Source organism: Alosa pseudoharengus, unplaced genomic scaffold (genome assembly GCF_046254945.1).
Source record: "Alosa pseudoharengus isolate Yale_2024_CS ecotype anadromous, Long Island Sound unplaced genomic scaffold, YU_APseudo_1.1 YU_APseudo_1.1_scf_20, whole genome shotgun sequence".
NCBI lineage: Eukaryota > Metazoa > Chordata > Actinopteri > Clupeiformes > Clupeidae > Alosa > Alosa pseudoharengus.
In genome coordinates, this window is record NW_027468664.1 from 19410621 (window position 1) to 19426580 (window position 15960).

The window sequence follows — 15960 nt, forward strand, 5'->3', positions numbered from 1 at the left end:
GACAATTTATCACATGACATCCACAGACTCACCTGGAGTTATTTAGGATACAGTTGTAACTTCTCTTGCATAATGATGACAACACCTACCTATTACTATAAGGCCTTCTTTTCTTTTTACTAACGGGAATTACTTTTTGCCACTTTTTGCGCTATACCACTGAACTTCAGCTCAATGCTCACTGAAAATGCACCATAATATATGCTCTCTAGGCTATATTTATTGACGCCACAGTCAAATATTCCTTTATTTTTTAAGCAACAGATCAATGAATTTTCTCAGCAACAGATCAATGAATTGTTATAAATTGTTAAACTGCACATTATAGGATAGGCCTACACAGTTTTAAAAAGAAACATGAAAGCAGAGGATGCAAAGTGAGGGCAAATAGAATAGAACAGTGGTGCCATAATGGAGAACAGCACTGATAAACACTTCAGAAAATGCCATATGTGTGGCTGGTGAAATTTATCTTGAAACACTAGAACAGGAGTCAATTAATGAATGAAGACAAGGATAGTACAGAGGTTAAAGAGGCTGGCTTTAATTAGACCATATGAGTAGCCTACATTTTATGGAAACATTTGGACATAGGCTATAGGCCTAGTCCAACACAACAATGAAGAAAACAGTTAAAACCACAGCAACAAAGTCCAGGTCCCTATACTGAATATCCAGGTTACAAGACTGTTTTTTTCATGAGTCATTTTGAAACAAAGAACACATTGGGCTATAGGTAATTAAACATTAGCCTACATTATACATAGGCCTACTTCCTTTCATTGTTAACTGCAAACTAATAGTCTCAGGGAAATAGTGCCAGCAGTGGTGGTGTCATGTTCTCTTGGCTTTACACATTGTCAACCATGATAGGCTATAGGTATCAGTCCAAAACTATCGGTAGGCTATACCTGCCCTGGATCACCTTATAGTATTGTAACGTCGGCGTGGGAGAACGCTACGCAATGTCTTGTGCGCCGACGTTACAGTATGCTCAAACTGAGCCTGTTCCACATGTATGGAAGACTATAAAGTATAACCTAGGCTACTCTTTGCCTATCATCCAGAAAACTAGACCCATTCAATTCCCTCAAAAATGTCAGCCCCTCCCATTGTACCGCGTTGTCCTGGTGACTGGCGGGTTACGTGATGACGCTAGATGTATATGAGCGCACGCGGCGGGATCTCTCTCCCTTTTACCGCCATCAGATCTGGGTCCTTTTCTCTCTCAGGCTGCCTCACTGCGCACCACATCACAGCCGAATCGTCAGCTAAAGGTAAGGGTTCACTTGGGAAGCTTCTCCGGTGACTTTTAATATTAGCTTCGAGCGTTGACATTTCGTCTTATACTGCCAACTGTCATCGAAGATTTGTCGCTCGAATTGGTGGTGCAAAGAATGGATACCTCGCCCGCCACAGTGTTAAATCAGAAAGCAGCCATTGAGACGGGAGCACCTCCATGATGTGTTACATGATGACGAAAAATGGCTGTAACGTTAATTCACTGTCCCAGTTGGGAACATTTTCTAGAAACAATGAAGCATAATGCAATGTGCATGTGCTTTTTATAGCGAATGTGGTAAACTGATAGGTTGGATATTTACGTCAACGCAAACTTGACCTTATTTCTTGAGTAGACTAATGGGAGGGGAACTATGGGAGGGAGGGAGAGGTGGCGGGCGCAAGTTTTTAGTTAGCGGTAGCTTGTATCTGAGCACATTGAGACCTTACATGGGAGTAATAACAAACATTTGGAATGTCGGTTATGCAAAAATTTAAACTCCTACCAGTCAATGATTAATCATTAGTTGTTACATTTCTTGTTACGACAGTCATCGATTGTCTGAATGTGTGTGGCGTTGTCGATTGGCAAGTTGCTAGGCAGAGATGTTTCTTCAGTGGCAGCTTGGGCTGTTTCATTTAGCTACTTGGCTGGCTAACGTTAGCTAGATGGCTAGCAAGCAAGCTTTGCCATCCTCTGTCTGATCCAAACATTAAGTTATGTACACACACATGGAGTAACCGACCTAAGGCATTCAACGGGGTGTTTTTAAAGTTTAGTAGTAAAGATTGCTGTTGCTCAGGTGCTTTTCACTGGACGTGGTTGCGTGTCAAGAGACAAAGTCCGCGTCATGTGAGGAAACGAGGATTAAATTGGCCTGTACCTAGCGTACAGTGGGTAACTTGAATGTAGCTAGCGAGACTGGCACTCTCTTAACGACGAAGATTAGCAAGCTACGCACACTTGTCAGTCGTACTTGTGCCTGCATGGCCTTTGTCATGATAGCCGACTAGCAGATGCCAGCTAGCTAGCCAGTCATCCAACTTGTCGGGTTAGCTAGCTAGTCAATAAGAGCAACACGTGGTGATGAGGACGGGAAGCAAGATGCATCTTGCAAGTTACTTTTTGTAACCAACGTTAACTCGCCGCTTGGATAAGAAGAATTCTTTGTTTAAATTTGTAGTGGTTGGTTTACGCTCGCCACCTTGTCAGTTTTAATACTCGGATGTCCCAACTTGTGAGGCAATCTAAAATGACTTATGTAATTTCCCAGGGTGGAAACCTGATAAGTGCTTGGAATGTCACTAGTATAAACCGAAGCATCTCGGTAATGTTAGTCATGCATCTGTTGGGAGTCCCATGTGTATGTGAAAGGGGCCTTGCTTTAAAACTGGATGGAACCAGGTTACTATTTAAACACTTGTCCTTGAACCTCTCTGGTTTGACTTTTGTAGAAATATAATTGTTCTATTAACTCAACCTTATGTGGAGGTTTGTTATGATTTGGATTAAACAATTGGTTGTATCAAAGATTTCAATATTTTTTTTTGGTCAAAAATTCCCATGGACACCTGCTGGAGCATGATCTGTATAGAACTGATGCCAACTTTTGGGCAGTGTTTCAATTTGACCTTTTATTTCCCCCACACCTCTGCAAACCACTGTAGCCTCTGTGTGTCTGTTGTGTTTACGTAATGACAGTTTCTGGCTAGGCAGCAGGGATTTTGGTGTTTTGTAGCATCATGCGGTAAGCTCCCTGTCAGAATAAGCCTTTGGGCACTTTTTTGTTTTTTTGACATGTACAGGTGAGGTGCCCTTCCCAGGAGGTTGTTCTCTCGGGCTTTAGTGTACCTGGTCAGCAGGGAGGCGAGGGCAGTCTATAGTGGGATTTGTTAGAGATTTAAACAATACCAGAGGTCCCACATCCCCTTTTTGCCCTCTTTGGGCAGATGTTGTGGAGTTGGATGCTCACAGAGGTCAAAATGCAAGTTGGCCTAGCAAATTGAAAGCAAGTCTTTCTGCCCTACCTTGTCCTAGAATCCATCACTTGGTTTCTCATGTTTAGTTGACATCCTGGAGGCCTGGGCTTCCTGCATCCTCACCTCTGGGTGAAGAATGCCTGTAGGGATATTTGTCCACACCACTTTTTCATAGAAAAACAAAAAAAGCCCTCACATGCTGAAGCTTTTGTTTCTCCCAGCCATTCAGGACAGCCGGTCCCATTTTGACCTTTGTCTGAAAAGTTGACCATGTAGTGACCCAAGTTGTTTACCTGCAGTGTTGAGAGTAAATAATAGGCCAGTCATTTCTAGGTGGCATTTCACTGATTTGAATATGTTTAGTCTATAGCTAAAAGGAAAATGAAAGTACTTTCATGATTAAAATAATGTGACTTACAATCCGGCTCTTGGTGTCAGAAGTTTCATGAAAAATGTAGTCTTACCAACACATTGTTATTGCAGTCTTCCCCCAGTTTGAGTTATTTTAATCCTTGGTTGTGATCCCTATATATACAATTGTCATAGTCTGTGGATGAACAAGATGCTCAGTTTTAACATCCACTGCTGGGAAAGGGGGGGCAGCCGGGGGGGTGGGGGGTTTGTGTTTAAGCAGGTGGCAGCCGCCTCCAGTTGCCTCAGTGTATTGGAGCGAGCGACAGCCTACCCATCGGACCCCCCCCACACACATACACACAGAACCTTCACCTCTTCACTCCTCCATTCATTGCATGCCAAACTTGCATCGTCATGCTCCCAGTCAGAGCCGTCCAGCCCCCCCCCCCCCCCACCCCCCCTTAAGTCAGTCTCTGGCACGTGAAGCCTGCCGCAGCCACGCGGCGTGCCGGGATGACCAGAGTGACTCACTCCCTCAGCCCCCGGTGTGACATCAGGCTCAAGTGTTCCCTCGGCCAAGAAATCCTGAATGCCCACCCGTCCATCTCGCACACCGCTGTGAATTAGGCTTAATAAGTCTTAAAAGCTAAATAAATGTGAAACGAGTGTGTGTGTGTGGTAATGGACTGATGCCTGGTGAAGGCAGGCGAAATGGCAGCAGATCGGAACGCTGCTGACCGCTTGCTCGATTGGGCTGATCTGATTGGGTGTGATGGTGGGCAGCTGGCCGGTAGGTCCAGACGTGTTGGCCTGTCTCCGCGGGACGAGCGAGGGCGGGCGAGACGAGTGAGTGGGAAGGAGCAGTCGATGCCTTCGGTGACTGGGACCCAGTGGCGCTGTGGTATGCTCCAGCTTTTCGTTCGCTCCCGCTCGCTAGAGGACCTCCACCCACCCCCACCACACACACACACACACACACTGCTGTGAGGTTATCTGATGTTTGTGTGTGTTGGCAGTGTAAAGCTGCAGCAGTAGTGAGGATTGCAGAGGCTTGGCGACTGTTTAAGGCACTAACTCCATTTTTGTTCTCCTCTGGGATCTCAGCAGGAAGGTTGCATTGGTGCACACAGTGCTGTGACTACAAAGCGCTGTACTCTGATAATCACAGAAAATGACTTTCTTGTTATTTTTGAACACTTACGTTTAGCAGAGGAGGTTATAGTGTGCCGATGGTTATGGGAGCACTGCTCTGAAGGATGCTCTGACTGATGCTTGTGTGCCAACCCTGGTTGCACTTCTGTGTCTGCCCCCCCCTCCTCCATCCCCCTCCCAAAAGTGGCGTAACACCCCCAGACGGATTCGTTTGGAGCCGTTTTGCTGTAAGCAACCAGGCAAAAAGAGATTTTAAGCGGTTCAGTGGCAAGACCTGACTGCGAAAGCTCTTAATGGGTATTTGTAACCCAAATAGTGGCACACTAAATGTGCTTGTGTGTACACGCACACATGTGCGAGTGCGCTTGTATGTGTGCATGATGCGTTGCATCATCTCCCAAAAACTGTTGACCTACATATGATCTTTATTTATACAACACAACCAGTCAAACAATTACACCCTCACCCCACCCCCTTTCCTGGTCTGCTGTGGTTATTAGCAAACTGCAGGCTGGAATAGATGATAAGGGTGAGAAATATGAACTATTGTCAGGGTGTTTGTAAGCCGCATGCTTTTTTTGTTTACTTTTTTTAATCTTGGTTAAAAATGTAATGTGTTCTTTCTTTCCTTCCCCCTTTTTTTCTTTCTATTCATCTCTTGGACAGAAATAAACCAGTCAAGCTACAACATGGCAGACATTGACAAGTAAGTGCCTCTGGTTTTGGAAACCACCTTCTCCACCACGCATGCAGGAAGGGACACACTTAAACACACGCACACACATACACACGCTTGATCATGACTCAACAGCAGCACAAAACATTGTCCAGCCTACCCCCTGTTCATCTACTCCTGAATGGTTGACTAGATGCTGCCACATCACAGGCTTCAGCTTAGTTCTTCTCCCATGAGCCTCCTTGGCCCCGGGCTGCACGTTGCATGTTCAGCACGTTGACGCGCCGCTTGAGATTCTAGGATCATTACTAGCTCATAGTCTTTAATCTAAAGGCCTGGTGTAGAATTCTGAGAAATGAAGTTTCTCAGCGGAAACTTGGGAACATCATAGACTTTTGATGTTGCCCCCCACACACACGTGCACACACACACACGCACACACAAGTCAGTTGAGTGCACTTTGCCACCCAGTTGGCTTGTCCACCGGTGACCCTTGTCTCACTTTGAGCAGTAACATTAGAGTGTTGATGAGCTGTCATGGGTGCTTGCTAACTTGGCAGGTGTCAAAAGCTTCTCTTCCTCTTGGTGCCATAGATAAACTTGGAGAGGGTGTTGGTTGTCAACAGGGGTAACTGAGCCGCCTCGAAGCCCATCTCCCAGCTGCAGGGTCCCTCATTGCGTGTGTGTGTGTGTGTGTGTGTGTGTGGTTCCTCCTGGCCTGGGTGGCCATTTCCCTTTGCCTGTCCTGCACAGGATCTCATGGCTCTTGTTTCCATGAGTGTACTGACTTTGGATGCCATCACTCTCTCCCTAATCACACACACATGCACGCTTGCACACTAATACACAGCAGTTCATCTTGGGCCTTACATTACCCATGTGTAGCTTTTGATCAGCTTTGATTGCTCCCCACTGGGTGCTCTCACATGCGTGCACACACACACACACCTACACACACCTGTACCTCCCTTTGCCAGAGTACAAGAGTACAGTCTCTCAGTCTTTTATACACACAACAGCAACTATTTGCCATCACGCACACACAGGTGCCACTAGATCTTGGCATCAGTCCTACCCTTTGAGGTTAACAGGAACCCCCCCCCCCCCTTTACAGAACCAAAATTAAGTTGTCTTTGGTGCAAGTTTTGTACAACTCCTGATGTGAAGCGTGAAGGTATCTTAAATACGACCAGAGAAGAAGGATATTGTGAAATATATATATATATATATATGCTACAAACAGATGTTAGATTGCTCTGAAGTTGGGTTGTCTAATATGCTTTCATGTACCTGTGTGTGTGATCCATGCTTCTCTTTATCTGCAGCAAAGACCAAGCTGAAATGGACCCCGCAGATATGGAGGACGTAGAAGAAGTCGAGGAGGAGGAGACTGGAGAGGACAGCAAAGGTGGACGTCACTCTCTCTGCTAAACTCTCTGAGGCTAGAGGGATGTGTGTGTGTGTGTGTGTGCGCAGTGTTTCCCACAGAATTGGATTAAATTTGTGGCGGTAGCTGACTTGGACAACAGGGGCGGGGGGGGGGGGTACTTCTTGGGACAAGCACTTGAATTTTGGAAAACACTTTTCCATTTACATCGGGATTTTGCAAACATTCAGTGTCAGAGTCAATAAAATGAGTCCTTCAACGAAATTGACAAGCAGCTGTTAAGTAGGCTAAGCATGCTAAATTCGACATCCAAACAGTAGTCCAACGTTAGCTTTGAGATACTGCTTGATTTGCATAACTTAGTTTAGTCTCTTCAATGTAGCCTACTATGTTGTGATAAGATCTTAGCAGAGTTAACTTCAATGCAGCAGTTTTGAACAAATTTGCGCAGCATGGTCACGATGCTAAGCGGATTTAATAGCAATTTAGCCAGACGTCTTCTATGCTATGCTTCTATGTGGCAACAACAATCCTTCAACAATCGTGAATATTTTGTTAAATGCACATGCAGAGGAGGGGCAGCGGGCTACGAGAGAGAGCGGGGCGGGACAAGGAAAGGCTGCGTGCGTAAAAAGGCAGCTCAATGGCAATGCAAGGATTTGATCTTATATTTAATTTAAATTAAACGATTTTTATTTTGTGGCGCCCCGCCACAGATTAGTCAATGTATGGGAAACACTGGTGTGCTATTTTATTTAACTGTCCTAGCCAAAATCTAGGCAATTAGGGGTATGTCTCTTATCCAAACAAACAAAGAGATAAATTATTACATGATTAATATCTGCATGGCTAGTATGAGTTCAGGGGATTATTCCCAATAAAACCATTATCTTTCATTAGCTGTATTTTGTCTGCTCTTGTCTATTGTCTTTAAATGCCGGTCTGCCTTTAGGCCATTACCTTTTAAATGCCATGTCAGTCGCTGCTAGTCCTGCTAGACTTGAGCTTGCCATTGATCTGATGTTTGGGCTGTGTGTGTGCTAGATTTGAATGTGACCTTTTAATCAGGAGGAAATGGTGACTGCAGGGAGGTCTAGGTCTGTGGTGCTTTAGTGAATTACTGCACAGTCACCTCACATTAGTGCCCTTACAATAGAGCCCAAGCTGATATGTCAACATCCTCAGCCATATTATATTATTGGTTTGTCAGACAAAATGAAATGCAATGGCCTCATAAGGCATGGCCGGACGTCACTCTTGATCTGAGAACTGATCTATGCTGAGAGACTAACTAGAGCACCACGCTAAATCCTCCAGCCCATTGATTTGACTGACTTCACCTGGTCGTCACCTGTGCTTTTTGTAGTCCTATATAGCCAAATCTATAGACAACTCTGCGTTCTTCAGTAACATTGTTTAAATGTGTTTCCTGTAGCATAAATTTGGACACCCACTTCTAACACAATACTGAGTTAATGCTAGAGTAGGAGGAAACGATAGATTAAGAGAATCTGTCTCGCCTTGTGTTGAGCAGGTGGTGCATTACTTGAGTTAAAAGTGGCCAATGAAATGTTTTTCTAGTGACTGTTTCTTTATCTAATCCATAAAGTTTTTGCATGGCTCAGTCTTGGCCCACGTCCCTGTAGTCGCGCCTCCCTGTGTGTGATTTCTATTAAAGGTGGTGCGGGTTTATTTGGAGTACCCAGCACGCCGTGGCCGCGGTGTGCGCCCCTGCTGGGCGGATGCTGAGCGCTGACCTCCATGTCCTAGTTACCAGGCTTCCACTGCTGTTTCATGTCCTGGTTATGCTGCTGGAAAAGTGTTGTGTTAATCGTGACTGGTAATGTTGTGTCTTCTGTATAATATATTGATTTTTTTTCTTTTCTTTTTTTCTTTCATTTTTGCAGCTCGTCAGCTCACAGTGCAGATGATGCAGAACCCACAGATCCTGGCAGCGCTGCAGGAGCGATTGGACGGACTGGTTGGCTCACCGTCTGGTTACATGGAGAGGTGAGGGAACAATGCATGTGCACGCACGCACACAGGCCAGGCACCTGTGCGTTTCTCCCAGTCGTTGTCTGTGGGTCTTACTCCTCCCACTCTTAAAAAGCCATGTTTATATTGTGATGAAAGAAATGGAATATTTTGAGACTTTAATGGATCACTTGATTGCCTGCTGTCAATCTCAGTAATGAGAGTTATGACTTAAGATTTAATCTCACAGCTTTGACTGTTTACTTGGATGTAAGTGATCCATGTCAAAAAAGAAATTAGACCTACATTCTTCTTCAAATGCAAACTTGGCCTTAAAATGTCCTTTTAGGAATAGTTTTTGAGCCATTCATTATGGCTGTGTGTAATTACACTGTCTGAAAGAAATAGATATGTTAACATTTAGTTTTAAGACTAATGAGCTTGGAATGGCATGTAATCCTGGTTTGTCTAATTAAATAGGATTGTGTAATGCTAATAAATCTGCTGTGTCTACTTTACTCTACTCCCCTCTCAACTCTACTGCTTACTTGAGGCACAATAATTGTGCGTCACCATAGTGTGTTCATAATTTACTCAACTCAGACTTGAGTGTGTGTGATGCTAATAGCAGTATTTCTAACAGCTCAAAATAACAGGTTTTTGCAGTTGCTAGTCTCCTGTTTCCTCCCGATACTGTTAGTGCTTTGTTGTGGTTTTGCACAGGCCTTATTGCTCGTACACCTGTTTTTTTGTTTTGTTTTTTTTACGCATTTTTTAACACGGTTATTTTGGCATCTGCTCCACCCAAAAAAAAGTTCATCTTTCCTCACAGAAGGGATGCATGATATGTGATGGGCATAAAAGCGGTGGCATATTCAAGACTATTCGCTTATCGAGTCTTTATGGCGCTCATAAGTTCCTGCTTTGCACAGTTGGTGTCGGGGGGGTAAATCTCCATAAAAGTGTTCTTGGCAGTGGGTCCTCGTTGCAGGCTTTTAAGTGCAGGCATCACACTTGCCATCTAAGAGCTATGTAGTGTTTTGCTGCTACAGGGTTATGGTCCAATGTAGCATGCCGCTAGAGCAGATGAGCGTTTTCGGCCACTAAAACACATGGCTTTTCTTAGGGCTTTTTCTATTTCGCCCTCTCAGCTTTTAACCCTTTCATGCCCGTGCCGAACATTCAATTTTTGGTGCTGGATGACCTCCTCACACAAAAAACCTTATTTCTTGAATATAATACATACCATCAATGGGATATACATACCATTGTAATCAGAAGGATCAGTTCTATGAAATGATGTAAAATACATATGGTAATGTTGATATAGTAATGAACAGTATTTGAAAATCCTCTCAATGTATTTCATTCACATAAAAATGAATTTTCATCATATTTCTCTACAAGATAGAGAAAAATATAGAGTCTAAGAAATGTTCAGCAAGTTGTGGGCTATTTAACAAAAAAAGACTGTATTGGAATATAGGGATGTCCGATATTGGCTTTTTTGCCGATATCCGATATGCCGATATTGTCCAACTCTCAAATTTCGATTCCGATATCAGCCGATACCGATGTCGATATGTGGGTTATTTTTCCTCAAAACTAATTTAGGTAACATCACATATCTCCTGTTGTGGAATTAACACAACATGCTTAATGTTATTGTGATGCCCCACTGGATGCATTCTTGAATGCAACAAGGCTTTCCAAATGTTAACATTGTCTGTGCAAAATAAGAAAAATACTTCAACTTAATTTAGGGAAAAAGTGCCATGTTTATTTTTATTTTTTTTAATTGTCTTAAACAACAGTTTGGATTACACTCTCCCTGAGATAATCTTGACAATGCCCACAACAAATAGGGCAAATTTGACTTCTTCACAAATGATAAAACATTGTACCTGAACAACTATGTGCAACATAGCAGAATGTAAAGCCAACTGAAATAACAGGCATAGTGTATGACAGGCTACCCTTTTTCTGTGTTAAATGAGCCTGCATTTGTAGGATGCTTCATGAACTGTTTCTTTAACTAAAACTCAATCACCTTAATTGAATGAATGCACAAATATGAGTCAATTACAATGTGCCAACTTTACTGCACAATTTTGAAAACATTTGTTTGAGCTACAAAAAATACTTCAGGCTTGAGGTGAAGTACAAAAAATGAAACATTTAAGGTGTACAAATCTAAGCAGCCTGTGTCCCTAGCCCATTACTTGGGCTAATGCAATCATTTAAATTATAAACTGGGCTCAATCAGCACTGCTCTACATGAGCAACAACAAAGAGATGCAACATGAAGGTAGTGTGCAATAAGAACAAGGAAGGCACAAAGTTTCAGTCCAGACCTTCCAGAGTAGTAAACAAAGTCCTCCTTTAGTATTAGTCCAATGAACAGGGCTAAAAGACTGACTGGCCTTCATAACGGGCCATACCCACAATCAGGCTTAGAATTTCACCATTTTAGGGGCAAGGCCACTTGGCCTTCAGTTGGGCATATTTGGTGGGGGGGCACAAAGGCCACATGTCAGGGCACCAAGGCCAAAGTTAACTATACAGTAGTAGGCTATAAAAATGATCAAAGTTGTATTCACTGCAGTAGACCTGCATCACTGTATGAAACATTACAAAAACATAAAACATGACATATTATAACTGTAAATCATCTGATCATCTAATATTTTCAGACATCTAGGCTATATTTAACATTTATTTTATATTTGGCCTGTTATGAAATCATGTATTGAACAATTTAAGCACAGCTCAGCTTTAAGAAACTTAATAGATGCATGCTTAGCATTTTGTGATCATGAAGGCTACTTTCACAAACTCTTATAGTCAGCTGTCCTCTGATTTACCGATATCTAGGCGACATTTGTAATATTTGTTTTGTATTTGGCCCGTTATGAAATAATGTTGAACAATTTAAACACAGTGTAAAACTTAAATCCCAAATTTGGAGACATCCATGTATGTTGAAATTTACTGCAAATTCAAAACGGGATTAGTCTGGAACGGCTAACTGTACAGGGGACTGCTTTACACCTTTCTGTTCGGTAAGGTCTGCTGTTTATTCTGATATATGGTTTGTCATATGTTAAACGAAGGGTTCTGAAGTATTCCACCGAGATGAATGGGTAGGGAGATGGACGCAAAACCTTCGGTAGAATTTATGATTAAATTGACTGATATTATTTACTTTTCTCGCGAACCGTTCACCACAGCAATTAGCGGCTTACATCGTTTAAAAGCTGAGAAAAAGCTCTTTCATGTGATAATTGTGATGTCTGTGTGATGAGTAGGATGGGTTAATTTGGACGCACTTTCTTTCTTGCGCTGTCACTTTCTCCACTGCGTAATTTGGCCATAGGCCATAGGCTAAATATATATCGCTATTAGTAGGACGCAAAGCAGAATATTTAAAGAAGGGGGCACCAAGGCCACCGTGGCCTGTAAACCTCTGATTTTCAAAGGGGCGTCACGGCCAACGCAAGGGGCTACTACGGCCACAAGCAAGTTTGTTACTGCAGCCATCCACGCTTGTTTGTAACAGAGACGGTTGATAAAGGTTAACTATAGAATCTTTGTTTGTAAGCTTCAAGACGCAGATTGATGAGGTAATCATCTGTGCGCCGGTAAACGCTTCAGGAGCGCATAGGCACTATTTGGGTGTAACGCAAGCATTATTTTATCGGTTTTAAGGCAAAAAAAAATCCGATAACGATATTAACAGATATTACATTTTTATGCTAATATCGGGCCGATAATATCGGTTGGCCGATATTATCGGACATCTCTATTGGAATATCATTAACCTTTCAAAAGTTATGATAATTTTAGTGATCAGTGTAAAAAAATGCAGGAAACGGGATTTAGAATGTTGACAGAATTCACATTCACTTTCTCACCAACAACATAAAAGTATGTATAAAAACTAATAATCAAGTCAGAAACAATGGTTTAGATGTATTTGGTCTATACGAATAAACAATTTATTTGTATATAAGCAAATGCTAGTCAAAAACATACTGTACCTTACCAGTAATACAGGAAGTAAGTATACTGTATTCATTGAAGACAATTTCGGAAAAGAAACATAAAATACATTTGATTCAACAAATACAACTTCCTTATATAAATCATTATAATATGAAAATTATATACATATATAAAATGTATTATTATTCATGAAAAGCTAGGAATACAATCAACATCACTCAAAACTCTGTGTTCACTGTGTTCTAAACATTTGAAAGTGGATTACAGGATTACATACTTAGAACAAGCCTGTGGAGAATAAACACATACACACAAACTCATACCCACACACACACTTACAGAGGAGGATAGGGAAAGGTGGGGTGGGGAACCTGAAGGTTGAACACAGAAGAGCTATGACTCATTACTAAACGCATCCCCTTTTGCAGAATGCCAAATCTGACAGCAATTTGTTTATCAATAAAACAAATTCGCCTACCGTTACACTCCAGGGCCATACAAGCTACTTTAGTTTTATTATGTACGTTTTTTTATAACAAGCTCCTGCTGTACAGGAATATGTACTTGATGGAAAGATGACAGAGTAGTAGTTGGAGCAGCTGAAGGTGAGGCTGAAATTTCAACGGAAATGCCTACCAGCTGTTGTGATAGATTTCCTCCAAATTATTTCTGGTTGTAGCTACCAAACCTAGGTTCAACACCAGATTCTGCATTGCATTGTCAAACTTGAAATAACAAGAAGCTACTGACAACGGCAATGTCAATGGAGAAAAAGTGCTTTCTGGTATTTTGCGTTTTTTGGAGTACACAATATGTATTCATCATTTGGTCAATGTCCCCTGATTCCTGCCAAGACTTGGTTCCCCAGTAGCAATGGATATTAGGGAGGGAAGTGAACCTCATGTAAATGATCAATCCCAGAAACCTGTGAAACTCTTCTGGGGTCTTTGTCCCATGCCCCTGCACTGTTTGCATACGATGGCCTACTAAGCACAAGCTCCCATTCCTTCCGGTTGGTAAAACCACATATGCCTGGGACAACAATGTGAGTAAAAAAGAACATGAGTCTATTTCACAGTTTTTTAGTCTGCACCATCCTACGCACGGCACATAAATCTATACCTTCTTCCTCCATCCCCTCATGGTCTTCAGCATTGTGAGCGCAAGCTCATGAGCAGTCAGCTACCTCTTCAGGCTTGCGAGAAGGTCTGTGTAGGTCTTGTCATCCTCCATCTGAAACAAGAGCGAAATCATACAAATACCTTTATTAATGTAAAAAATAAAATCACAAAACTAGAGATTTGTGCATGTATGCACACAAAAGAGGTAGCCTAAACTATTAAAGCATCCTCAGAATATACTCAAAATATTTCTAAGTAGGCCTATGAAAAGTCATTATATTACATGGGTTTAGCTACCCTAAATCTGATTGCCTGGCTGGCATCAAGATAAAGACAGATTACATTTCACCTAATAACAAACTGCTGAAATGCAATAATGACATTTCTGACAGAATATGTGATTTCACATCATGTTTTCTATAACTAAATATTGAGAGGAGTTGTGCTTCATCTATTTCAAGTCATGCCATCTTAGAAAATGTTGAGACAAGCACGTCTGTTTGTCATTTAGATGTTAGCAAGCTAAAATAGTTCATTACAGACTGCACTACAGATAACAACCGGAGGAAAGGCAATAAGTTAATTACATTTCTGACCGAATATGTGATTTCACATCTTATTTTCTACAACTAACGTTACATATTGAGAGGAGTAAAAATATCGCTCAACTTATTTCATGTAAGAGAACGCAACTTAGAAACGCGGCGCCCATTGATTTATTCAGCTTTGATTTGCTATACTGTCTTGCCAATATAATGCTTACCTAACAAGCAAATTGGTACTAGAAAACAAACTTACCTACAGGTTATATACTAACAGGTTTTTAAATGAAACTGTCAAATGAAAATAACTGACATCAAAAGCAAACGATAATATTGCAAGCAGTTCAGAATTATACAGTTAGCTAAAGTTACGTGACGATGCACTAGCCCCCCGCTAAGCCATAATGTTGACACTGATGAGAAGGCATATTACTGTCAAATAACATGATTTAAGGACTTCAAATTAAGATAAACCATAACTAGAACCGATGTAAAAACAATATTACCTCAGGTTATCCAGCTGTGTGGTTTCCAGTCGAGGTAAACTCCACGTCAAATGCACCGACTCAAGTGAAAATATTTTTTCAAGACTCATCTTCAAGTATCCAAAACATTTCACGCCATAAACCCCTTAACCAATCATATCAAATTGAAGCTTATGTTGTCAGCATTACGGGGAAGATTTCAGAAATAAAATCAGTCATTGGACAGCTGAGATATTAGACGATTGGCCATCGTTACTTTTGTATCGAAATTAGAACGGTCGGGATCGTAAGGGTTAACAGGATGGAGCTGAGAATGAAGGCCTCACCATTCTTGTGTTTCCTCTAAGTAGTGTTGGCACTGTGTTCTCTCGGCCTTTCAAGTGGGGTTGTATTTGAGCTGACCTGTCCCTTTGGCTCTCATCGAGACCAATATATTCCAACGTCATCGAAACCTGACACCCTTTGCAGGCTGAGAAGGCTGGCAAAGACCTGTTTCTTTTCATCTGTCTGCCAGTTCATGAGGGGGATAGTCCGTGAAATGTGCACCAGTACATTATATGACTTAATTTAATATATTGATGCATGTTCTTGCAAGAAAATTTCTGTTCTGAGGGCAGTGAATTATCGGCCATTGTGGGGGTGTGCAGTAGAGCTTAGATCGGGCCCAAAAAATCAAGCCCGACCCTACCCGAGCCCGTGCACATTGTGCCCGACCCGGCCCGACACGTTAACTGTAATTATGAGCCCGAGCCCGATTTAAACCCGACATTTTTTAAATACGTGGGCCATTATAACTGACGTTCTCAACTAATTCCGAGCTGTTTGAGCTACAGAAATCCGTTTAAAGGACATTGAGAGGACAAAAGAGGACATTGAAGGCTGGCTATCATTATTTCTGCCATGGCAAGCCTGCTTCATGTTCATCTTAAAGTATTTTTGCTGTCATAGGTGAACATCGTGCGCACTTAATGCACGCAACAAAGCATACCTGACAAATGCATAC

At 42.1% G+C, this 15960-nt stretch overlaps 1 protein-coding gene across 4 annotated transcripts in view; it reads left to right on the plus strand.

The window, feature by feature from the left end:
* The first annotated feature begins 1178 nt into the window (after positions 1–1178).
* nap1l1 (nucleosome assembly protein 1-like 1) overlaps positions 1179–15960 on the plus strand; it is a 28460-nt gene continuing 13678 nt past the window's right edge. For all 4 annotated transcript variants that reach the window (XM_076296800.1, XM_076296801.1, XM_076296802.1 and 1 more), the window contains exons 1-4: positions 1179–1277; positions 5434–5473; positions 6769–6851; positions 8738–8840. In XM_076296800.1, the coding sequence (XP_076152915.1) occupies positions 5457–5473; positions 6769–6851; positions 8738–8840 (203 nt within the window). In that variant the 5' untranslated portion in view covers positions 1179–1277; positions 5434–5456. The remainder of the gene's footprint in view (positions 1278–5433; positions 5474–6768; positions 6852–8737; positions 8841–15960) is intronic.